This window comes from Lissotriton vulgaris, chromosome 7, assembly GCF_964263255.1.
Source record: "Lissotriton vulgaris chromosome 7, aLisVul1.2, whole genome shotgun sequence".
In the NCBI taxonomy this organism is placed as follows: domain Eukaryota; kingdom Metazoa; phylum Chordata; class Amphibia; order Caudata; family Salamandridae; genus Lissotriton; species Lissotriton vulgaris.
Window position 1 is genome coordinate 1,732,295,077 of NC_141695.1, and position 26,396 is coordinate 1,732,321,472.

The 26,396-nt window shown below is 44.2% G+C and overlaps 1 protein-coding gene across 1 annotated transcript in view; it reads left to right on the forward strand.

The window, feature by feature from the left end:
• LOC147706487 (alpha-2-macroglobulin-like protein 1) overlaps positions 1 to 26,396 on the forward strand; it is a 287,367-nt gene that overhangs the window by 110,710 nt on the left and 150,261 nt on the right. The window contains exons 13-18 of the mRNA XM_086929620.1: positions 1,420 to 1,483; positions 11,716 to 11,861; positions 12,934 to 13,083; positions 20,726 to 20,896; positions 22,381 to 22,477; positions 25,475 to 25,598. Of these exons, the coding sequence (XP_086785746.1) occupies positions 1,420 to 1,483; positions 11,716 to 11,861; positions 12,934 to 13,083; positions 20,726 to 20,896; positions 22,381 to 22,477; positions 25,475 to 25,598 (752 nt within the window). The remainder of the gene's footprint in view (positions 1 to 1,419; positions 1,484 to 11,715; positions 11,862 to 12,933; positions 13,084 to 20,725; positions 20,897 to 22,380; positions 22,478 to 25,474; positions 25,599 to 26,396) is intronic.

Sequence of the window (26,396 nt, forward strand, 5' to 3'; positions counted from 1 at the left end):
GGCGTCTGGAAGCATACAGGTTCACGCCGCATCAGTCGACGGGCGTCACCCCGTTCGAACTGCTCCGCGCAAGGACACCCAACACTAAGCTTACCCCGGGGTGGATGGAATGGCACAAGGGGTGGTCGGACCGAGCCAAAGTAAAGGACAGTCTGAGGAAGCAAGAACAAGCCATGAAGGTGAGAAAGGAAGGTTACGACCAACGCAAGGCCACACGGGAGGTTGGTTTCAAAGTAGGTGACAACATCAAAATCAGAGCTCCCACAGGGAAGGCAAGCTGGTCAGACTACAGCAGTCCCACAAAGATCACAAAACTTTTCAAGAATGCAGTCAAAACCCAAGAAGGAAAAATATGGAACCTAGGGAGGGTTGTAAAGTACCACCCTCCAGCAGAAGGCCCTGAAGGTGCAAGGGGGGGGGGAGAGTGGTCCTAGACTGGATAGCGGTTTCGCCAGCAGGAGGCCGTCAGGCGTCCCTCTCCCAGGTCTCAGGTCTAACAGGAGAGTGATCAGACCTCCCAGGCATTTCAACCAATATGTAATGATGTAACCTTTGACATTGCTGCCTAATGTAAGCTGTAAGCTTTTCCTCCATTTCAGGTTCCTGCTTTTTGTTCTACCTAATGTTTTCTGTTTCTACAGGGAAGGGGGATGTGTGGTATCTCCCTCTCTCTGCCTCCCCCGGCGGCTCCGCATGTGATGGTGCTGCTCGCGGTGACATCACTTAGAATGTCACCGCGATCAGCGTTCCAAGGCGAGCGCCGGAGACACTCTGAGGCGACAGGAGTTCGAGAGGCTGTGGCTGAGGTCACGGCAGTGTATACTTTAGAATAAATGGTTTTTGGAGTTCACCACCCTGTGTTCGGGTCTTCCTTTTGGTGAATACCACACCTTCCTCACAAGAATCCAAGAGAACCTGAAAATCAACACAATCTGTAGTTCTTTCCTTGCTCAAATAATGTAGAGGGCTTTTGTAGTAGTGAAATCAGGCAAGCGTCACCCATGTCTGCTGGGTCTATTCATGGTTTCTTTAAAGCGGGTGAACTGTACCTGTTTTGAGATGGGAAGGCTTTCTTGCTTCAGAGGAGAGCCCAATGGTCAAAAAAGCAAGGCATGCAATGAGTGAAATTTACTTTATGGCAGGAGACTCATGCTAAATAGGTGCACATTTACTAAACTTACACAGGCCTGTCCCTTCCCACCCTCTTAGACCACCTTTCTCTTTTTTTTCAATTGCCATCCAGTTCTTCTCTCTGATCTTCTGACCAGCTACTGCAGCTTCCACAACTGGCAAACTACTTCTTCTGGACGCAGGACTTTAGTGCACCTGAAACTGATGCAGTGCCACAATCTTAACCTAAATATGAATGATAATAATTATTTTGATTGGTATATTAACATGTATGCTTTGAATCTACAGATAACAGGCAAAGGTGGGATTGTTCAGAATGGCCAACAAAATATAGATATCACCAGAAATAGTGGTGAGTGTGTAAATTCTTTTTCTTTCTTTCAGTTGCCTTTGGGGGTGGGTTACAGGAAGCAAAGTAATCCCCAAAGGGCAGTGGAGAACTGTGCATGCAGTAGGATATGTAGCCAAGATACAAGGCTATTGAGGTATATGGATACTTGTAGACCGTGAACTGAGGACAACAGGGCCCACATTTTATAAAGTTATCCAGTGTTGGATTTTTCATATATTCACATGCTTGACTCGTTCCCCGCTGTCAGGTTAGAAATCGTGGCTCGTATATATCCCAAGCTTCCAAGGGACCTTTCAATCGGTATGAGGGTCAAGGCCGACCATATTACTCCCCACGACAAACCAGGTTTGATCAGAAATACACATCCTAGTGGAACCTAAAGCAAGGTTAGGGTAGATTGGCCAGATGAAAGAGGAGCGCTTCTCAATTGCACTCCTGCGACAAAAAAGAACTTCCAGAAGGTGCTCCCCAGCCCACTGTCCCAATCTGAGCAAGTGTGGAGGAGAATTTCCCTTAGGAGTCCATAACATTGACCTGAACCAATGGGTGGTGCAGATGGTACACTCAGGACATACTTTGGAGCTTCTATAGAAATCACCGGCTGAAAAAACCCTCGTTTTCACTTTCATGGATTGAGGAAAGGTGAATTGTCATTAAGGAACAAGAACTGTAGGTTTGGTGTATGTGGAGTAGATTATTTAGGTCACCACATTTCAGGAATGCAGTATCTCCCAAGGGATAGTTTGTTGATACAATTCAAAAACTAAAGATGCTAGAAAAAAGGAATTATTAGGATCATTTCTGGGAATGGTTGAGTACTATTGCAAGTCTATTTCAAAATAGTGTGACAAAACAGAACGTTAGGAAAAAAATGTGGGTTTTCTGGGACGTGAATTGTCAGAAGCTGTTTAAATCTGTAAAAACTGGTCTTGAAAATGACCATGTTTACAAGGTTTTGTTCCTGAGGATGAAACATGTTTGGTAACAAATGCTAGCGCTAAAAGGCTTGGGGTAGTGCTGAATCAGAAGAGGGGATAAGAGGAACATTTGTTTGCCTGTGCCTCAAGGATGCAGAGGAAAACTATTCAGTTATTGCAAAACGGGCATTGGCCATATTTTGAGACCTAAGCAAATTCAGAAATAATATTTGGGGTATGAAATTTAAAGAGTAGCCCAACCATAAACCTTTGAGAGAAGTGTTTCAGAATAAGGGATTGGTTGTGGTTTTCTCTCATATAAGGAGGGGGCATTACACTACAGGAATAAGACTTCGCTGTGGAATATATTCCTGAAGTGAACAATTGTCAGCAGATTATTTATCAAGACTGTTAGAAGTAGATGACATTGAGGAGAGGTCAGAAGCATTTGTGGATGAAGAGGTGAGTGTATGTGAAGTCACTATGGGAACCATAAAAGATGAGGAGTGGAGAACTGAGGTAGATAAAGATCAATCAATTTCCAAAATAATTGAGGAAGTGGTAGCTAGTCAGGGCAAATCATTAGGTAAACCATGGCCCATGCTCCCGGATGAGTTTTTCAGTTAAAAATGTCATACTAATTTGTGGAACAAAGTGAGTACCACCATTGAGTTTAGGTGCCAGATGTCTGGAATTTTCACATGAAGGTCACATGTGGATTGTGAAACCTAAAGAGAGATTACGATTGCACTTCTGATGGCCAGGGATGGACATGGAAGTATAGCGGATAGTAAAGTCTTTATGCAGTGCAAAGTAAGTGACAAAGCATTGGTGTGTAGACAAATGCCCATGGTATTTATTTATTTATTTATTAGATTTGTAAGGTGCGGCAGCTACCCAAAAAGGGTTTCCCGGCACCGGAGCAGGCAAAAGAGTGTTTCGTGAGATTACTGGTAAAAAAGCTAGGTTTTCAAAGATTTGCGAAATAGGGCGAAGACCGTTTCATTTTTGATGGCTAAAGGAAGTGAGTTCCATAGTGAAGGACCCCTTCACAAGATCTCTGCGACTCCCTCGCCTCATTTTTCCACCGCAAGATTGCCGACATCCACAACAGCCTCCGCACCTGGACCGCAGTGACCACCGAAGACACAGCCCGCACAATGAACACCATCCACTCCGGATCTCCGACTGACCCCTGCTCCCACCACGTCTTCAACAAGGCCGACTCCACCATCGCACCCCAACTCCGAGACGTCATCAACACCTCCTTCGACACCGCCACCTTCCCGGAGAGCTGGAAGCACGCCGAGCTCAGCGCCCTACTGCAGAAACCAACAGCGGACCCCACCGACCTCAAAAACTTCCGCCTCATCTCGCTCCTCCCTTTTCCTGCCAAAGTCATCGAGAAGATCGCCAACAGACAGCTTGCCGCCTTCCTCGAGACGAATGGATACCCCGACCCCTCGCAGTCCGGTTTCAGAGCCAACCACAGCACCGAGACCGCCCTCATCGCAGCCACCAACGACATCCAAGCCCTTCTCGGTAACGAGGAAACAGCGGCACTCATTCTCCTGGACCTCTCCGCCACGTTCGACACTGTCTGCCACCGCACCTTAGTCCAACGCCTCAGCAACACCGGCATCCAAGAGAAGGCATTAAAGTGGATCATCTCGTTCCTCGCTGGAAGAACACAGAGAGTCCGCCTCCCCCCGTTCCGCTCCGAGGCCACCGAAGTCATCTGCGGCATCCCGCAAGGATCATCACTCAGCCCCACCCTCTTCAACGTCTACATGAGACCTCTCGCAGCCATCGCATGCCAACACAACCTCAACGATTAAGAAAAGGGGGTGGTGATGAACAGAGTGTCTGAATTAAGCAGACCACTCTTACCCAGTCCAAAGATCAGGGCTTGATCCATCACCGTTATTTATCTCACTGCACCATCCCAGCTCAGAACCTGGCTATATGCAAATCAGTCTGTCCCTGGCCCAGTGCATCATGGGAACAGGGCAGACTAAACTACCCAGCCAATTCTTCACCAGAAAGGAGACAAGCTACGCCGACGACACCCAGCTGATCCTCTCCCTCACCAGAGACCCCGACACCGCCAGAACCAGCCTCCACGAAGGGATGAAGAACAGCCGCTTGAAACTGAACTCAGACAAGACGGAAGTCCTCATCCTTGGACCACCCTCCACCTGGGATGACTCCTGGTGGCCCCAGCCCTGGGCACCGCCCCCAAGCCGTCAGACCACGCACGCAACCTGGGCTTCATCCTGGACTCCTCCCTCTCGATGACAGGACAAGTGAACGCCGTCTCTTCTTCTTGCTTTCACACCCTCCGCATGCTCCGCAAGATCTTCCGATGGATCCCGATCGAAACCAGGAAGACGGTCACCCAGGCCCTCGTCACCAGCCGGCTGGACTACGGAAACACCCTCTATGCCGGAACCACGGCCAGGCTACAGAAAAGACTACAACGCATCCAGAACGCCTCAGCCCGACTCATCCTGGACATCCCTCGACGCAGCCACATCTCCAGCCACCTGAGGAACCTGCACTGGCTCCCCGTCAACAAGAGGATCACCTTCAGGCTCCTCACCCACGCACACAAGTCTCTCCACAACCTAGGCCCCAAGTACCTCAACGACCGCCTGACCTTCCACAAGCCCACCCGCCAGCTACGGTCGACCAGCCTCGCCCTCGCCGCCGTACCACGCATCTGAAGAGCCACCGCCGGAGGCAGATCCTTCTCCTACCTGGCGGCCAAGACATGGAACTCCCTCCCCATCCACCTTCGGATGACCCAGGACCACCTCGTCTTCAGGAGACAACTCAAGACCTGGCTGTTCGAGCAGTAGCGGCCCCCTTCCCCCAAGCGCCTTGAGACCCTTCCGGGTGAGTAGCGCGCTATACAAGTGTCTTGATTGATTGATTGATTGATTGATTGATTGAAGGACCAAGGTAGGCAAACAATCTACCTCCCATCCGAGATAGTTTGATTCTGGGTTCATAGAAATTCCCTTGAGTGGAGGAGCGTAGGCAGCGGGTAGGCACGTAGGGGCTGACTAGAGATTGTAAGTACTGAGGTGCTGTGCCTATTTTGATTTTGAACATGTAGCTCAGGGTTTTGAACTTGATTTGGTTCTCAGTCCTGAGCCAATGCAAGTCCCGCAGATGGTTAGAGATGGAGGAAGCTCTGGGAACCCTGCAAAGTAGTCTTGCAGCAGAGATTTGTACCATCTGCAGCCTGCGAGTCACCACCTTGTTGGATCCGTGATAAAAAACGTTTCCGTAGTCCAGTCTTGAGGTGGTAAGAGCTTGGACTACTGTTCTCTGGGTGAAATCGGGCAGCATCCAGATGATCTTTTTGAGCCACTTCAAGATGGTGAAACAGGTGGCAGTTACCTTGACTGCTTGATGGTGCATAGTAAGCGAGTCATCGATGGTTACGCCTAGATTACGGTCTTGACTAGAGGGACGAGGGAGTGCTTCCATCTCACAGAGCCAATGTTGTGGGACCCAGAGATCTTTGTTTTTGCCAAGGATCAGGACCTCGGATTTCTCCCCGTTAAGTTTTAGATGATTAGTGTTCATCCATGATGCAATTTTCCTTGGGCCTAGCTGAAGGGAGGATGATCTGTCCGTACTTTCCATGGAGAGAGAGAAGATAATTTGGGAGTTGTCTGCGTAGGAGAACAGAGTCAGCCCAACATCTTCCATAATATCGGCTAAGGGTTTTACATGCAAGTTAAAAAGTAGAGGGCTAAGGATGGAGCCCTGAGGCACCCCATAGGGGAGGGATGGATGTCAGAGCTGGCTATTGGGGACAAGATTTGTAGGTATTTCCAAAATTTCCTTAAGATGAAATAGCAAAATACATCATGGGACCTTACCATAGGGGAACATCACATTCCTTAAACTTATAGTTGTCATGGATCTAAATTCTAGGTAGATAGAGTTTACCTGTGTAAAAGTTGTAACATCTGCTAATGTGATGACATTTCTAGATGAGATTTTTAAAAGTGAATGTTATCTCAATTCTATGTTGTCAGATAACAGTCCTTAATTTTGCTCTAAAGAAATGGAGAAGTATTTAATGAACCATGCTATGAATCACAAAAGATGGTATGTGAACCACCCAGAGACAAATGGTGCAACTGAGAGGGTGAATAAGACAATAAAATAGAGCATACAGTTAGCAAGAGCTAAATGTTTAAATTGGAAACACGTACTGCAAGACAGGATACCAGCTTATCGAATGTCTCAACATGCAACTACTGGTAACACATCTTTTGAGTTGTTTAAAAGGAGGGCAGTGAATACTAGGTTAAGTCCAATATGGATGGTTTGGGGCAAAGGTTTGAAGAACAGCAGAATTGGAGAATGGAGAAATACAGAGATGGAGCAGCAAGAGCGAAGCAAGAACTACTTTCACCAGAGAAAATGAGTAACAAGTTAAGAATTTGCTTAAGCGGGTAGAGTAAATATAAAAGCACCTGTAGGTTGTCAACCAGGATCAAAATTCACAAGAGAGAAAAAGCTTGAGAAGTTCTTAAAGACAGATGATGGAAGAATTTGGAACACAATTCATGTTGCAGCTCTTTGGCCTCAGAATAATACAAGTGAAAAGTACAACTTTGTCGGGAAGGAGACTAACTTCTCTCATAAGTACTTGCATACTACCATCTCTCATTAAGACGTGCATCCATGAAGACGTGCATCCTGATGTTTCTAGAGAAAATACAAATTATTTTGACCAGCGATCTTTACAGTGAACAAATTTAAGATGATGTCAGTGATACCTATTTATTAACGGAAAGCTTCACATAAGTCCTGGTGATCAGTAGCATAGATCTTTGCCAAGTGGGTCACCATGTTGGTTCACCAATATCAGTGGTTGGTAGATCATCATGCCCTATATTGAAAGTTACATTCTCTGAGCTACAGTTGGGGTGAAACCCTGATTGGCAGAGTTGGAGAAGCCTTTGGAGATCAAGGTGCTTTCAAAGTTAGTTATCTTTTGTTCTCTCAAAAGCTTTCCCTTAGGAAGAGAGTATGTGTGAAGGAACAGTAAATAAACAGCTCCTCTGGGTCAAGGTTGGATTTTTGAGGAGGCAGTTCATTTGACACATTTTCAGGGATGAGAGGAAGATACCCATGAGGAGAGAGGTGTTGATACAGGGTAGGGTTAAGGGTCTCCAGATGCCACAGTTTAACCCCTTGGGCGCGGCCGCGATTCTGTGCCTGTGCGGCCGTTTCGAAGAGCGGGCAGGTTCATGACGGCCCCCAGCCGTCATCAGCACACGAGCACTGTGATGCATGACGGACGGGGGCCGTCATCAGCACGCAAGGGGTTAATGATAGATGATGGAAGGAGACCACAACCATAGTAGGGTGGCATTATAATAGAGTGTTGGATGGTGTTCAATGAATGCTTTGACAAGTGTTTGATGGGATACCAGGTCATGCAGTGTGCTGGGATGGAATGTACATTTCTTTTACATGGGTAGTGGAATTGTCAATGTGACAATGATTGCATTGGTTTGATTAATAAAACGTTCATTAACGTTCATTGGTTTCTGTAGGGAATGACAAGGACCACTGTCTGAACAATTTGAATAATACTTTATTTTCATTGTTACACTCGTGGATGGTGTCCATGAAGTAGTTAGCCTTGGTGATAGCAATGCATTGTTCACTCTGAATTATGTTATTTTGAGGATTGTGATATTTGCAGTGGATTTGGATTCATGCCATGTCTTTTCAAGTTTGCCAGCGTTTCTTTTGTCGCAATTATGTTTCTTAATATACCATGCGACAAACAGGTTTGCTCTCAGTTCTTTAGGAACCTCCTTTCTGCAGAGCACTTGTGGGTATAACTCAGCATGGGGAGAATCATGTCACCATCAGAGGTGGTGGCAGGACTGAGTAGGATCTGTATTTGGCCTACAGTGTCTGATGGGTCATTCTTAATCGAATATGTGGTTGTCACAGATGGTTTGGTTGCCAATTTAAAGGGGCCGAAGATAGACAATATAAATAAGAATTGATCAGTTTAAAAGGTTGGGATATTTGCAAGTTTGGGTGGGTAGGACAGAGAATACAAGATCAAGGGTGTTTTCTTTGGAATGTGTTGACACTGTTATATGGGATGCCAGTTACATGAGGCAATGATGTTGCATTTTCGCATCATTCATTCTGATCCCCTGGAAGATTAAACTCTCCAGGTTACATGTTGTTTCATTAAAAAACTAAGTTTCAGCAGATGAAATCAAAGAAATCATAAATGAAGTCTTTGCTGTACACAGATGGGTGTTTGATGAGATGATGAATGGTGAGATGTTTGGTGTGAGAGTTTGTCTGTCAGGAGGATGTCGAAAAGAACCACAAGGTGGAAAACCTGTTCAAGATGGTGATGCCTCCTCCAGGTTTGTTTGTGTGTGGTTAGTGGATGATTGTATCTCAGCACCAGGTCAGTGTAATGAAGAGAATGTCTAAGTTTTTATGGATGATCAACTCAGTTGCATAACCAGGTACTAAGCAAATGTTTAAGAGAATAAGGTTTTAAAGGCCAAATGAACAATAATCTTTTTCGGTCGCAAACGGGAAATCGGCCCATTTGCGACTGCAAAATAGGTCTGCCCTATTTACTAACCCTATTTTGCAAGTCGGTAACCTATTACCGATTTGCAAAATAGGGTTTTCAACTCGCTATTAGGAAGGGGCGTGCCAAGTGGGTCCCTTCCTGATAGCGACACGCACTTCAATGTAAGACTGTTTTGCGATCGCAAATGCGGCTGTAAAACACTTGCAGTTTACCACCCATTTCAAATGGCTGGTAAGCTACACACAAACAGGATGGGGTCCCTAGGGGACCCCTTACCCTTTGAGACTGTCATTGAAAATATTTTTTAGGAGCAGGCAGTGGTCCCAAGGACCACTGCCTATGCTTAAAAAATTAAACAGTAATGTTTCATTTTTTCCTATTTAAATGCATCCCGTTTTCCTTTAAAGAAAATGGGCTGCATTTAAAAGAAATGCTTTATTTAAAAAGCATGATTCAGAAAAGGGGGTGGTGATGAACAGAGTGTCTGAATTAAGCAGACCACTCTTACCCAGTCCAAAGATCAGGGCTTGATCCATCACCGTTTTTTAGCTCACTGCACCATCCCAGCTCAGAACTTGGCTATATGCAAATTAGTCTGACCCTGGCCCAGTGCATCATGGGAACAGGGCAGACCAAACTACCAAGCCAATTCTTATACTGGGAAGGAAACAAGCTACCGGGGACCGGTTTCTGGCATTTCAGCCGTCTTCGGCCCGGCTTGCTTGAATCCTGATGGTGCAATGAGCAAGGGACTCACATCTGAGTATACCCTTCCACGCTTATGGTGGACAAAAATGATTCAGAAAAGGGGGTGGTGATGAACAGAGTGTCTGAATTAAGCAGACCACTCTTACCCAGTCCAAAGATCAGGGCTTGATCCATCACCGTTTTTTAGCTCACTGCACCATCCCAGCTCAGAACTTGGCTATATGCAAATTAGTCTGACCCTGGCCCAGTGCATCATGGGAACAGGGCAGACGAAACTACCAAGCCAATTCTTATACTGGGAAGGAAACAAGCTACCGGGGACCGGTTTCTGGCATTTCAGCCGTCTTCGGCCCGGCTTGCTTGAATCCTGATGGTGCAATCACATCTGAGTATACCCTTCCACGCTTATGGTGGACAAAAATGATTCAGAAAAGGGGGTGGTGATGAACAGAGTGTCTGAATTAAGCAGACCACTCTTACCCAGTCCAAAGATCAGGGCTTGATCCATCACCGTTTTTTAGCTCACTGCACCATCCCAGCTCAGAACTTGGCTATATGCAAATTAGTCTGACCCTGGCCCAGTGCATCATGGGAACAGGGCAGACCAAACTACCAAGCCAATTCTTATACTGGGAAGGAAACAAGCTACCGGGGACCGGTTTCTGGCATTACAGCCGTCTTCGGCCCGGCTTGCTTGAATCCTGATGGTGCAATGAGCTAGGGACTCACATCTGAGTATACCCTTCCACGCTTAATAACGGTGATGGATTAAGCCCTGATCTCTTGACTGGGTAAGAGTGGTCTGCTTAATTCAGACACTCTGTTCATCACCAACCCCTTTTCTGTATCGTTATTTAAAAAGCAGTCACAGACATGGTGGTCTGCTGACCCCAGCAGGCCACCATCCCTGGGAGTGCTAGCCATTACCAATGGAGTCGCAAATTGCACCTGCCTAATGAATAATAATGAGGCCGGCAATTTCCGACCTCATTAGAAATTGCAAACAGTGTCTGAGACACTGTTGTAAGTTCCAATTTGCAAGTCGGCAATTCCGAGTTGCAAAACTACGCAATTTGCGACTCGCAACTTGGAAGAGTCGTCGCCTAAGAGCATAAGAGCAAGCCACGGTGAGTGTGGTGGGTTAATAAGAGGGCTATCTGTGTTTTGTATGTATGATACAAACTGCTAGGCTGGTGTTGGGGTAAGGGCAACGTTGGTTTGCATGATGACGAGAGGATGCATATAGACATTTTGAGGACAGAGAGACATGATGGCTATCTAATTTGTCAAGCAGAGAGAACAGGAGCAAGAACCCACACTCAACTAGTCCCAAAATGAAACAAACAGTGGAGTTGCTACTCATGCTTCCCTATGGAGCTTTGGACTTTCTCTTGGATGTCAAGGGATTATCCCTGAAAAAGAGATGAAAAAAGAGATAGGTTATCCAATGAATCATTTTATATGTGCCAGATGCCCACCTACTAGTCACTAGTCATTATCCAGACCTGGGGCCCGATTCACAGAACTAACTTTAGACAAAATCGTAAACTTACTACCATTTTGGTATTCACAGAAGACACTTACTCATTTTGGTATTCACAGAAGGCACTTAACCATTTCGGGCATTTAGGAGTCCTAAAGTTAGGACTCCTAACTTCTGTGAATACCGAAATGAGTAAGTGCCTTCTGTGAATACCGAAATGGTAGTAAGTTTAGGATTTTGTCTTAAGTTAGTTCTGTTAATCGGGCCTATAGTCCCTGGAGTCGTGTGGAGCTACAGGGGCACTTCAAACGTAGTTGGTTTCAATTGTCTCGCAGGGTGGCACTGAATTCAGTGTTAGTAAAATCTGCTTAGAACAGAATAAAACAAAGCTCAGATGTCTCTGCTCCATCATTGTTATTGTCCCATAATGAGGACTCTGACAGTGTTGGAAACATATCTTCTGGGTAGAGATGCTTGATGAAACATAGGAATGCTGTTTGCTTTGTCTTGACAGGCTTGTGGAGTGTGTTCCCTCTCCGCGTGACCCTCAACTCTGACTTTGCACCCTACGCCCGGATTTTGGGATACATCGTGCTCAACAATGGGCAGATGGTGGCTGATGTGACTGGGTTTGAAGTGGCTAAATGCTTCAAAAATACGGTGAGTTGGTTAGGTGTGGGGACTGTTGTGTTGAAGAAAGAAGCAGTGGTCAAGAGTTGCAGAAGGGCAATGGAGTTGTCTTCTTTAATGATACTAGAGGGATGAAAACAGTTATAGTTCATGTATCTGAACATCAGACTGAGGCTTCACTACCCACCTCACCAATGGCAGAAACACACTTTGGAGTGTGAGGCAGTTTGGAAGATGCTTGGCCCCTTTCAATACCTCAACTGGTGGCAAGCTATGCTTGACATCTATGTGCCACTACTCATTTGCTGTTTGTCTTCTTATACCAGGACATCCGTTAATAGCAAACTTGCCACAAGAAGTCCCAGCTGCATCATAGTCTGTCAGATATCTTCCACAGAGACAAAGGGCACCATGGCTACACTTAGGTTGCAGAAACAGACCAGAAATTCAATTGGGAGGGAGATTAAACCCCCGTTCCCACTCCGTGGAGGTGTCTTTTTTATAAAGCACATGAGGGCTGAATTCACTTGTCTTCGCCCATAGGCTATCCTTCCAGGAAAAGATGGAGGCAACAGATGTAGCCACTTGATTACTCCCTTTTTATTTTTCCTAGAAATAACCCCAAAGGCCAATGTTTAGGAACAACTAATACAGACACAAAATAATGGAGAAAAGAATCAACTATGCATGCAACTCCATTTACCTTTTTAAGCACTTAATTAACAAAATCCAGTCATTGTGGCAAAGATCTGGTCATGGCCTACAGTCCTATGTATTTATTTATATATTTTATTTTTAGGTTTATTGAAAAGCACAATCGATTACCCCTGAAGTGGTTCTGTGGCACTGTACTGGGAGCTAACCAATTACACAAAAAGTTGTTTTTAGTTCCTTATGAAAATTTGCCTGGTTGGCATTACATAGGAGGAAGTAGGGGAGCAGGTTTCACAACTTAAGGGCCAGATAAGAAAAGGCTCTACTCTACACTCAGGAATCCTATGGCACCAACAGTGAAGTCTGTTTCCTACAATGTGGTTGGAAGTGTCTTTCTGAATATCAAGCTTTTCTTTGTTGTTGATTCAGGTCTCTTGTTTCTCAACAGGTCACTCTTGGGTTCTCAAAGCAGCAGGATCTCCCAGGTGCCAAGATCCAACTCCAGCTCAGTGCAGCTCCTCGCTCCCTTTGTTCTGTGAGAGCCGTTGACCTCAGTGTCCTTCTACTGAAGCCTGAACAGGAGATGAACGCAGATAATGTAAGTAGTAAGCCCTGAAAAGTCTGTCACTAGAAACAAAACCTGGTAGTCTCAATGTCTGGATCATTCCATACCCATGATAACGCATTCAGAGGGCTTTAATACAGACTCGTACTCACGCTGAGGAAGCAAAATGGGTTTTATGACAAATTTTCATGGAGGTGTATTGAAGCCTCGCTTACATGCCGGGCTTCAATTAGGTAAAGATTGCAGCAGTCCAAATTGGATATAGTGTTTTGGTGGGTTTCCATCTAGATGTATGGATTACTAGGCTCTATGCTGTAGACGGTGCGGATGGAATGACATAGTTCCCATAGATGTTCCAAGATTGTACTGCTCCAGATGGAATTGGTACTGTGGTGTTAGGTGGGTTTCCATGGTCTACCTTCTATATATGGTTTCAATGAAGTATAATATTGCTTCAGTCAGAATGGACATAGGGCCTAAATATAAAACAGAATTTTTTTTCCAAACCCTGTGCAAACCCCTGCTTGCGCACAGGTCGAATTACGAGTTGAGTTATATTTAACACATCGGATGCAAAAAGTACTTACACCTTGGTTACATTTTTGCGGGTCAAACCTGCCGAAAATATAACAGGGGAAAACCAAACAGTCAATACCCAGTCATGCAGGTTTTGGTGTGTCAAACTCTGCATGTTATTCCCCACAAGCTCACACTAAATGCTATTTATCACGCCTGATAAATAACAAACCTTGTGGTATCATTATTTCCCAGTTGTGATAAATACCACCTATGCTTGTACTGAGGCCATTAGTGTTTTGGTGTCTTTCCATAAAGATATATGAATGACTAACTTCTATGCTGTAGAAGGTGCTTCAGGAATTACATGGTTTCCATTGAAGTAAAAAGATTGTAACACTCCAAAATGGTAGTAGTACTAGGGTCTTAGGATGAATTTTGCTGATGATATACAATCTGTCCATGATAGGCAGGGTACGGGTGTTGTACTGGAGCACCTGACGATATGTGGTATTGATTATTGTGTGTTCTGAAGAAGATCCAGATGTTAATATCTATATTAATTACAAGTCTCCAACTCAAGAATGTACTGTAGAAGGAGTGTGGGTCTCAATGGCACTGTAAGAAGGATTTACATCCATTTTGGGGAAGGTGCTAAATAGCTGATATAAAGAAAACATACAATTGTATTAAGTAAACCGTTGCACAGGTGATTGGTGGATACTTCACAATGTATTTGTGTAATCTACGCTAAACAAAATGATTTAATCCTTGCCTTAAATAAAAGTTGCCAATGTAATGGGAGATCTTGAAATGGTCAGAGAGGATTCGGGGAAACATATAGAATTCTAATCATAGAGTTTTATTGATAGGTGTCAAGTTGTAGTGTAGTCCCAAAAAGTACCCTGTTATGCAGGACCTACGACAATTACGGATAACATATACTGTGGGTGGGGTTGCAGACTGACTCAGTACACCCCTGCCGCATATATCAGCCTATGGTTCACATTAGCTAGCGCGCAGTGCCACTAGAATCTCCTGTTATCAGAGAGATTAGTTTTTGCAACCTTAGAAAACAATAATCTCAAACTCATGGAAACAATATATAACTTTTCACCCAGTCACTTGTGCTTTCTTGTTTTTGCTCTCAGAGAGATATAGAGAAGAAACAGTTGAACATGTTTGCAATAAGAATTTATTATCCAGTAGTTCTTCTCATGTAAAATAAGTAAACGGTTACGGCAGTAACACAGTAAGAGAGATATAGAACCAGCAGTACAGTGAATAAGAAGGAATAGTATTGTTCTAGCCTTTTACAACAGTCTTGAACCTATACATGAATATAGAATGTTTTTATAAAATAAAGTGTGTACTCCTAAGATGCCTGACTGGATGTGCCTAAGTGTACCTAGCATGTGAGTAGGTGCGAAAAGAGCCTAAGCCTAAGAGCCTAAGAGCCAAGCATCCGGCTAGGCTTTAGTCAAACCCCAATACCTGAATAGTGGGAGTGTTGGACTTCGTCCTGGACTTGAGCTGGGCACCCCACAAGAGATCGTCAGGCCACTGTCAGCTTGTGCGATGGCATGCCGGAGCTGCAGCGTCTCTGGTCAGTGTGTCGGCCTTGAAGTCTCGGTTCCCTCCTGCTTACTGATAGCAAGAGGGGCTGTATTCATACAGTCTATGTACGTGTGTCATCCATTGTTCAGTATGAGGATGACGTTGGGGATTAAACCTTGTGCGTTGATGGGACAGGTGAAGTGTACCTCCTGGACAGTGTACTGATAAATTATTTATATGTGTTAAGGATGACATCTTAGCGTTATCGATCGGGCAGAATCCACTCTCGTCATGATCTAGGTGAAAGGTTTAGTCCATAAAAGGCTGCAGATCTTATAAGGCGTGATGTCCTTGTAATCATTCTGTCCTTATTTGGAGTTATGTCCTTATAAGGCTCGTTCATATGAAATAACGGGAGCTGATGTAAGGAGACTGTACGATGTTCCCTGGACCTATATTAGGGTAACGATATGAAATATAACAAAGTTAGTGGACAAACAATCTAATACTTTCTCAAATCTCAAAATAGCAAACATCCGCCATGACACTTTACATGGCAGCATTGAACAAGGTATCTCATTATCTGATACATTCTCAATAAAACATTAGAAACCTACTCCTTCTTCTAAACACAACACCCTAGTTTACTCACATCTTAACATACATAGAACTGTGGGAAGAAATACTTAAGGTTCTCTTCTAACCTTAAAAGAAGCTGAGGGCTCACTAATTAAAAGAAACCGAAGACAGACCAGCCCTGGTATTGAAGTACTCACTTTTTACGGTGACTGTGCGCATGTGATCAGGCAAAATGCTGTCACCTACAATACAAGACTGACAGTTGCTGAATTGCCTGACCACTTGCAGCATACTATATGCAGTGTTGGTGGAACTAAATGTCAATAACACTTGAAGAGAACTATGGAAAAAGAAGTGTGACCAAAAACCCCTCTAGACCAGACCTAAAAAAAGCTTAGTATGGTGCACTAGTGACAAGAGCGAACTCCAACCTCCATTTTAACAAGTGGAATTAGTGCACTGATGAAATTCACCCTGTTGATTTATACTGTGGCATGGACAAGGAACATTTCCCTTGACATGTTTTCTACTGAGGCATATTTGAAAATATTTCAGCAAGACAGAAAAGGCTAATGAACCATATACATAAACATAAGCAACACCACACAATATGAACACGTAATAAATATAAACGTACATGGATTGAGTGCTGGATTGAAAGTTGGAAGTAAAAGATAGATTGAATAATTTTACTTACTATTGTGGCTTGTCACTAACATCCATGGAAATCAGACTAATTAAGTTCTAGGAAATTTCACGTCGGAAAGTCACCACCCTATGGAATAACCAAGTAACTTTTCTGCAATGTGTTCCCCACCTACTTTCCCCTGTACCTCCTTATTTTATGACCTTCATACCTAATTCTAACTGTGTTTTTAGGTCTTGCCTGCCAACATCACATGGGCTGTAGCTGCCAGGGTATTGTTTACTATAAATCGGTTGGACCCTACCCGTCCCTTACCATTTGTTGCCATAATTGTCACTCTTCCTTACTTCCTTTCTTTCTGTGGAGCATGGACCAATCACAGATTGATTCATCATACTTAGTGTCTGTCCCCTGCTCGTGCTGTACTATTTCTTCTTCCCCTCCCACCCCTTCTCTATGGTGCTTCTTCCCCCAACATCCACCCCTTCTCCATGTTGCTTCTTCCCCTCCCACCCCAATGTCTAAGAGAGAGTCACCATAGACACTTTTCAACTCTGGAATATCGTTGGTTAAATCTACAGTAATCTGTTCTGTTTGCTTCTTCTCATAACAAAACAATTGTTAATCACTATCATTCTCCATCACAATTGAGTAGTGAGCACTTCTGCTACTGCTGTTTGGAAGAAGGTTTTTAACGTTTGCAGCTCCACAACAACTGCCACCACTTGGCTCCATCTCCTTTGACCCCATCTGGTATGATATATGTTGCCCTCTCGCCCACTAGACATTCTGGGTCTAAAACACATTTATTTGTAAACAAATCAGCTCACACTGAAGCTTTGTAAATACTACTAAGCTCCTGCGTCAGATCAAAGGCATCAGATGTTTACGTAGCTCATAGGTTGAGATAATTGGTAACATATTATATCATAATTGCATTTATAAAGCACAAGACTTTGGTATCTATATGTCAATTCATTGGCAACTCCGGGCAACTTTTCATACCACACAATACCACTCCACTCATTCGAATGCCACTCCACACCACAAAATGCCACTCTACACCATAACACTACACTCAACGCCACACAAAGCCACCACATTCCACACAATGTCACTCTACTCCGCACAGTGCCACTCTATGCCTCACAATGCCACTTCGCAACACACAGTGCTATCCAACACAATACCACTTTACACAACACAATGCCAGTGCACACCACACAATGTCACTCCATTCAACACAGTGCCATTCCATGCCATACAATGCCACTCCTCTCCACTCAGTACCACTTCACTCTATTTCACTCAAATGCCACTCTATTACACTCAATGCCACTCAACTCCACTCCAACAGGTCCACATCACTCCATGCCACCCCACTCAATGCCAATCCATACAGTGCCACTCTGATCCACACGCCACCCCACTCCACACATTGTGCCTCCACTACACAAAATGCCAGTCCGTGCCACTCAATGCCACCCAATGCCACTCCATGCCTCACAATACCACTCTATTCCACCCCACACAATGCCACCCCACTCCACTCAGCTCCACACACTGACACTCCCTGACACAATGCAACTTCATGCTACAGAGTGCCACTGCAAGCCACTTCACTCCACAGAATGCCTCTCCACTCCACTCCATACAATGCCACTTCACTCTACACCTCACAATGCTACTCCACTCCACACCATATAATGCCACTTCACATCACACAACTCATTGCCACTCCACTCCCCTCATGCTACCCCACACCGCACAATGCCACTCTGATCCCTTCCATGTCATACCATGCCCCTCAACTTCATGCTACATAATCCCACTTCACACAATGCCACTGTTGTCTATGACAAAAAATGCCTCTCTACTCCCCTCCACTCAGTTTCGCTCCACTCCACACAGTACCACTCCATTCCACTCCATGCCACACAATGCTACTTCATGCCATTCCTCACACAATGAGACCCCTCTCCATATCAGAAAATGCTACTGCACATCACGCAACACAGTGCCACTCCATTCCACGCCACACAGTGCCACTCTTAACCACTCAAAACAACTCCACTCAGTGCCACTACCCTCATTGCCAATCCACTCAATGCTACTCCACTCCACTCAATTCCATTTCACGCCACACAATGCCACTCCACTTCAGACCTCACAATGCCACTCCACTCCACTCAATGCTACCCCTGGCCACATAATGTCACTCCGCACCAGAGAATGCCACTTCATGCCACACAATGTCACTCGAGTCAGAGCCACTCATTTCCATGCATGCCCCTCCACACAACACAATGCCACTCCACTCCAGTCCACGCCACCCAATGCCACTCCACTCCACAAAATCCCTCTCCACTACTCACCACACAATGCCACTTCACTCCATGCCACACAATGCCATTGTACTCCACAACACACTATGCCACACAATTGCCTTCACGCCAAACAATGTCATTACACTTTACAGCACACAATACACACCCCACCAATTTACATGACACATGGCCACTTCAGGCCATACAGTGCCTCTCCACTCCATGCTACAACATTCCACTTCACTCCAGTCCATGCCACACAACACCACTCCACTCATATTCCTGCTACACATTGTCATTGCAGTCCAATTAATGCCACACCACACAATGCCTCTCCACGCCACACAATTCTACTCTTCTTCCATGCAATCCCACTCCACTCCATGACACACAGTGGTGTGCTACTCCATGCCACACAATGCCACCCTACTCCACAAACTGCCTCTCCATGTCCCAAAATGCCACTCTACACTATGACACACAGTGCCACTCAAGGCCATGCCGTACAATGCCACTCAGCTCAATGCCATACAATGCCATTTCACACCACACAATGCACCACTCCGCATCCAGAGTATCCAGGATACCCGCTAAGGTGATTAGTGCTTTATGCAAATCAACATATCATAATATAACACTACACTACATTTCACACTTGAGTCAATGCCAATCCACTGAATTTGACATCACACAATTCTACTCCACACCACACAATGCCTCTCCACTCCATTCCACACCATGCAATACCACTCCCTGCCACATAATGCCAGTCCACTCAGTGTAATTCCTCTCCACTCCACTCAGTGCCACTCCACACCCACAGAGCGACTCCACTCCATGCCACTCAGCACAATGCCTCACCACTACACTCCATACCACACAACGCCACTACACTCCACTACAAATAATGCCAATCCACTCTACACAATGCAATCCCCACCCCACAAAATACCAATCCACTCCACAAATGCCACTCCACTTCACTCCACTTCCTGCCACACAATGTCACTCTACCCCACACCACTCAAACAAAGCCAATAGTTGTCACATAGGCAAAACCTAGTGGCTTTGCCAATCCTTGTTTTGTTTCTGGTGTTTGCAGCACATTTCTATACCCTCTCCCTAGGGAAAGCGTAGGCAGGACGTGATATCATGCTGCTGTGTGCCTAGCTGTAAGGTCCCTGTATCTGTGTGTTTTTCGCTGAATGACACTCCTATTGTTTTCCCCACCATCACCTGCAGTTGCAACAAAGACCAAGTCAGTGGTTTAGTGTTAACAAACCCGCTCATTCAAATGCAGTGAATTGTTGGCACTCTTGTTTTCTTAAAGCAAGTCTGTAAACTGGATCTCATCTGATCAGCAGAGGCACTAGTGAGAAGGATACTCAGGGTGGCGAACAGTAAGACAGGATGGGGGCAGAAGTGAGTAAAGAATGGTGCAAGGATTAGGTATGGAATGATGTCAGGTAAATGAGGATACTGCATAATGGCGGATATTTCTAATGTCACCTGCAACTTCTTTCATTTCTATATGGTTGGAGTACCTGCATAGAAAGTCATTTGGATTATGGGTGTGGGGTAGGCTGGCACAGAGAAAGACAACATTATCTTTCTTTCCAGAATACTTGGACTCAATGGAAGTGGAGGTTGCACTTTGATAAAGGTGATACTAACAAACATTAAAGTGGTTTAGATAAAGATGCCATATAGGGATTGTGTTTCAGAGCTGCACTCTCTTTGTGGCTTTAGGTGGTAATGCAGCGGCAAGGATGGTTTGCCAGGGGCTGGAGGTATGCAGCGGATTGATCGATGCCAAGTCAATTTCAATATCAGAAAATGGTAGTCTAGTGGTTCAAACTCAAAAAAGGCCTGAAGTGTGTTTATAATTAGCTGGAATATGTGCAAAAAGGCCTATAACTGTGGGGACCATTCCCAGAGTCTTTAAGAGCTGAGCATGGCCTACATAAATGTATCTCTTTGTCTCTTTCTTCAACCTATGCCTATTATTCCCAAAGACAAAAATATTGTTTGCTTCCTGGATGCCTTCTAGGTGTACTCCATGTTCCCATTCACAGACCGGACAGGCTACCCCAGTGAAGTGGATGAGTTTGTGGTGCAAGATCCCTGCTGGTTTCCTGTTATTGAGCCCCTGCCTAGATCAGCCGTTAAGAACTGGATGCCTTACCGTCCCCCGGATATTGATGTCTTCTATCTCTTCAAGGTGTCTTCATACCTCTTTTTATTCTTGATTTACATTCCTCATTGTACATGTTTTTCAGATTGGTCCTTTGATTGCAGAGCAGGATAGTGGAAGCAGATCAGTTAGGGGGTGGAGAGCTTCAGTGGATCATAGTTATGCATGTTTGCTTCACCTCTATGGGTGCATTGTTCAATCCTGAGTCTCACTTTGAGGGATATCAGTTTTACTTCTAGGAAGTAAATAAATACAGGTGATAATAAGCACATGAAAGGTCTAAACAAGAAACACAGTAAACCTAGAGGGGTGTATTACATTGAAGAAAGGGAAAACAGCTGTTAATGTCCAAATGTATGTGTGTAGTAATCTTAGTTTTTGCAGCTGTTCTACAATCTTGCTCAGAAAATATAGGCACATAACACCTAACACCTAGGCGTTAGGTCAAAGGTTGAAGACCTGATTCAATCTTTCATTGTACTTAGAGTACAAGTAGAAACAATGGTAAATGCTAGCACCCACAGCATTCCTATTGTCTGAGCCTGTTTATCAGCATGCCATAATATGCTGATAAACAGTAATGCACCATAAACAGCAAAGGTAAACACTTTGATTAATGCTCTTGGGGTTTGCCAAAATAAGTACATCTAAAAGTAAGTTGACATTGTGGGGCTTTCATAAAACAAAAGGATTCTTTTAAGGGAAGGGCGAAATGGGGTTCCCACCAAAAAGTCAGATATTCTTGCCTCCCTTCCATTGCCACTCCTCTTAAATGGTCACTGGAGGAGGTATTCTGAATGGCAGAGCTTCCTTCACCACTGGAAACACTCATTTGGCAGACCTGCTGTTGATGTCAGAGACATCTGACAAAGCTACCAATGGAAAGTGGTCCATCAAACAAGATCCGACAGTGTCTCTTCTGTCCAAGATTGGCATTGAACCCATAGTGGTAACATAGACAACTTCCAGAGTGTGAGTGACACTAAATATGTGTGTCCTGGAAATGGACCCTTGCTTTTATCACAAAGACTCACACATATGATAGCAGTTCCACCATGACACCATGGCTGGAAGGATCTGCAGCCAAGGTCTTTTCTCCTTTTAGGAGACACCTGCCCTAACAACAGGAGCAGTTTCACAGAATATATTTCCTCCATAATAGGTGGTGTCCATTCACCCAACCCTGGGAATTAGCAGGCAGGTTCTGTGCCCTGCAAGATGGTTCAGCAATGGATTAATATGTCTGAAATTAGTCATGAGATACAGTGACTGCAGTGAGTGAAGGGGTGAGTTTTTTTTAGCTGAACTTGAGGTGATAGGGGAAGATGGAGAGGGAAGTGAGGTTTGAAAGGACTGAGGGTAGGAAAGCAGTTATTTATAGAATCAAACAGACGAGCCATTCTGTGCTGTTCATCATCAAAGTGAAGAGGAGTGGACTGGTTGTTAGAACTTATTTTGTGGTAATTCTACTCCCTGCATATTAACTAACCTGCTTATTCTTTCCGAAACAGCAAAGCGGTCTAAAGATCTTGACAAACTGTGAAATTAAGAAGGCTGTTGAGGAAACAACCCGCAGGCCTTTTCCTTGTCCAATGTTTGCTGAAAGCCGTAAGAAATGCACCTTCTTTATTGCTTTTCTTCCCCCCCAAAGTCTCCTTCTCTGCTCCTCTCCTCCAAGCAAGCTCTCCCTATCCATTCTTTCTTTATGTTGAGATTATGTGATGGTAACCTGTTACAATTTAGTGTACATTGTGATTAGACAACCCTTTGGTAAAATGCATTGCTAACAGCCCTAGTGGGCACAAGTTAGGCTGACTAAGGTACCTCCTTTTACCTACACCAAGGCAAAAACAGTGCCCACATCAATGCTTATAATTAAAGGAGATCTGGGTGAAAACACGCTGTAACAAACCCTTTGATACTTAGTTATTTGTGTTCCTCTGTATTTGAGGCGGCATTGTCTCCTCCTGGAGGACTCTATACTCTAGCCTGTGCCTGAGGAAGGATTCAAGAGCCGAATATATATCCCTCAACCTCTTCCTCTTGTTACTCCCTCTTGCACAGTATTCACACTCAGGCACCTGAACAGTGTTTCAGAAAAAGAATTCTCTTCCAGAGGATCCTCATCAATAGTCATAATCACTGAATCCATACGTGGGATTTCAGAGCAGTTTTGAAAAAATATATATCATCGGATCTCCTCACCGAGGCAATCATTTTATACAGAAAAGGTGACATTTAATAGTAACATAAAGTACAAACAAACTAATAATGCATTTTTTGCCCGAAAGATCAGTGTTCAGTTCATTATTCATTTGACCTCAACTCATATAATGTAGCCTAATGCTGGATATTTCTTACCACCAAAGTGGGCTGATAATTCTCATGTGTTCAGACAGAGTATTGTCCCTGTGGGTTTAGTCTCATAGGGTCAACCTGTAGTGTATTACAGTTTAACAAAATTACCTACATTGTGGTCCACTAGCTTCTCTTCAGTGAAAGCTCCTTATCCTTGTCGAGGTCAGGCGGCTCTCAGCTGTAGTTTGAACCCCTATCTATTACTATCATCCTGCTTGTCTACGTGGAAGTCCTCCGGTAAATAAACAGAGAATAATTATCTGATTAAAAACATATAATGGTCAACTACAATCAGCTTTGTTTGAAGAGATTTCTTATTGTTTCCTGAACCATTTATGCATCACCTTATGTATCAGAGTTAGACAATATTATTTGGTGAATGTATTAAGTAAATTCCAAGTCACTGCGTTACAGATGTCTGCTATGGGTTCATTTATGAGCCAAGCTGTATGAGCTGCTTTTCCACTGGTAGAATGCGCTCCAGGTTTACCTGCTAAAGATTTGCTTGATAATTGATAGCATAGTGTGATACAAGAACCTGGTATAATGTGAAAAAACAGCAGTCAGATAAGCAAATGCCACTCCAAAAGGAATTTCGAAGAGCAGGAACTGATAAAGCTGGAACACGATCAGTGCTCATATCAAAAGGTGTGCTCTCTAAAAAGTCTGTAAACACAAACTTAACACATAGGGGCCTATTAGTATGTAGGGTGATCCGCCCTACATCCTTCTCCGCCCGCCACCCATTTACCCCCGCCATATTAGCATAGTGGGGGTACCGCGGCGGACGGTCTTCCTGTCCGCCGCGGTTCCCCCACCGTGCTAATATGGTTTAATATGGTTTAATATGGTGGATGTGTCTGCTAGACACCATATCCATATTAGCATGGGGGCGGAACATGCCTTTGGGATGCGAAATTCTCTAACGGGCCAGTTGCGGGCCCCCAGGGTATTGGGGGTGCACATGGGGGGCACCTATGGTACCCCCCTGCATTGTCATGGACTTGGTGGCAGGTACATCGGGGTCATGTTCCGATGACCGCTCCTCCCTTCCGGAACCCACACTCAGCGGCCACAGCCCCACCAGCGCCCCACAGGTCCCTGGTACCGTGACCATGTTATCCATACTTCAGATTAACTCAGGAGCATTGCCTCCCTCCTGGATGACCTCACACCTTGATTGTCCGTCTCCTCCAAGCCATACTTAAGGCTTGCATGGTTAATACTCAGGCAATGTATTTTTAGTCCTGATGATGATCCTTTTATTTATGTACAGGATTGAAACGCCGTCGACAGTTTATGTAGTCACACACTAGTTTTCCCATTGTGCTACTCAATTGTGTTTACTACATGAGGTCAGCTAGGCCAATCTCAAATTCTTTACTAGCGTCCCCTCGTTACATAATTGCCAGAAATTACCCCCGTTTATTTTCCTTGGTTTTGTCCTTTATGTGTTATATGTACTGGATACAGGATTGTATCCCACTGTATAGTTGTTCACCTTATCCTATTGAATTTCTTACATTGATTAAATCAGTGTCCGGTTGGACACGCTTTTTTCTATAGCAGACATTGTTGTCTATAATTCATTAATTGTTTTCTGATTATTACGTTAAGTTAAGGACCTTTGTTGCCTGATAAAACTATTAACCCTGGTCCTTGATTACCTAGAGGGTTTCCTTGTCTCCTTGAAACGGGAATGGTGGTGGTGGCATCCTAATCGCCGGTGCGGGACCACCGCACCACTGGCGGCCAGTCCCAGCACCGTTAGTCCGCCCGCCATCCTAATTGGCCTCTTAAGTGGTAATAAATTAATAAGAAAAAGAATGGGACTGAAAAGAACTATCTTGTTTGTACAAGTGCTCCTTGTGATAGAGCAAAATGCAAACACTCAAAGTGCAAGTTCACTGACAGAATATCCATGTAAAAAATATATAGATGTAAAAAATATTGATGAAAAAATATTGACTCCCTGTACTTAAATAGGTAAGTACAAAAATATTGAGAAAAAAAATATCGATGTAAAAAATATAGTTGTACCAAATATCGATTTATAAACACAGCCTTGGAACATTTTTAATGCTATAAAATGAGTACCCTTAAACTGGATAATAATACCTTTTATTACTCATCTGTGGGCTATTTTGTCTTGTGGTCTTTGTAACGATTTAACATAATTATTAATGTTTTAGTTACCTTATATAAAGATTCTTGACAAGTAGGTCTGTTTCTATATCTCCCTTTAAGTCAAGGAGTTAAATGCCCCAGGTGGACCCGTGGAAAGCGTGATGGATGGTGGTGCTGGTGCAGCTCCGCAGAGCGTCCGCTCGTTCTTCCCAGAGACATGGCTCTGGAGTTTGGTGCAAGTGGGGTAAGACCTCGCTTTCTGATCTTTTGATGTTTCATTTCTCACTGGCATGAACACAGTGGGGTTGGAACAATTTTCAGAGTAGGGGTGCTGCAATCAATGCTACATTTACAGACAGCACATTTTTAATTGAAATCACCACTATATATGCACAGATGTACAATGTTACTAATAAATCTATACAGAGAGTAGAAACAATAATGAGAGGAAATTAGGTTCCAGGAATATTTGTCATTTGTACATCATCAAGGAAAGTGTCTTGATTTCATTTGATCCTACTAAAATGTTTGTTTCCATCATCACACTTCAGAATTACAAAAAAGCGCTTCATTTGTGCTTTCTTGCTTTGTTGCGTGTTAGAAAAAGCAGCATCCTACAGTCTTTCCTTTCACACCAGCAAGACTGTCATAGAGATCAGTTTAAAAAATCTTCTCACTTTGCAGTCAGAGAAAGAAAGGTAAGCACCAATCCATTTGTTAAAAGAATAAGCAGCAATTTGTCAGAAGACTACCCTAACATTGGACACCTGTGTGACATCTGACCCGATAAAAACAAGATTTTGAACCATCTTTAATGCCCATTCACCTTAGGAACTGCAGCATGGTTATTTTGAGGGTGCTGCAGCACCCCATGCAGCCGCACATCCAGCAGATATGCATGAACAGTTATGTCAGGACATCTCTAACTTTCCACTTATATGGCCTAATTTTCCTTTCAAAAATACTGTAGGGCAGCGTTGGTTCCCAGTTTCCTCCACTCTCGTAAAATTAATACATTGGGCATGACTTATATTGGATGATC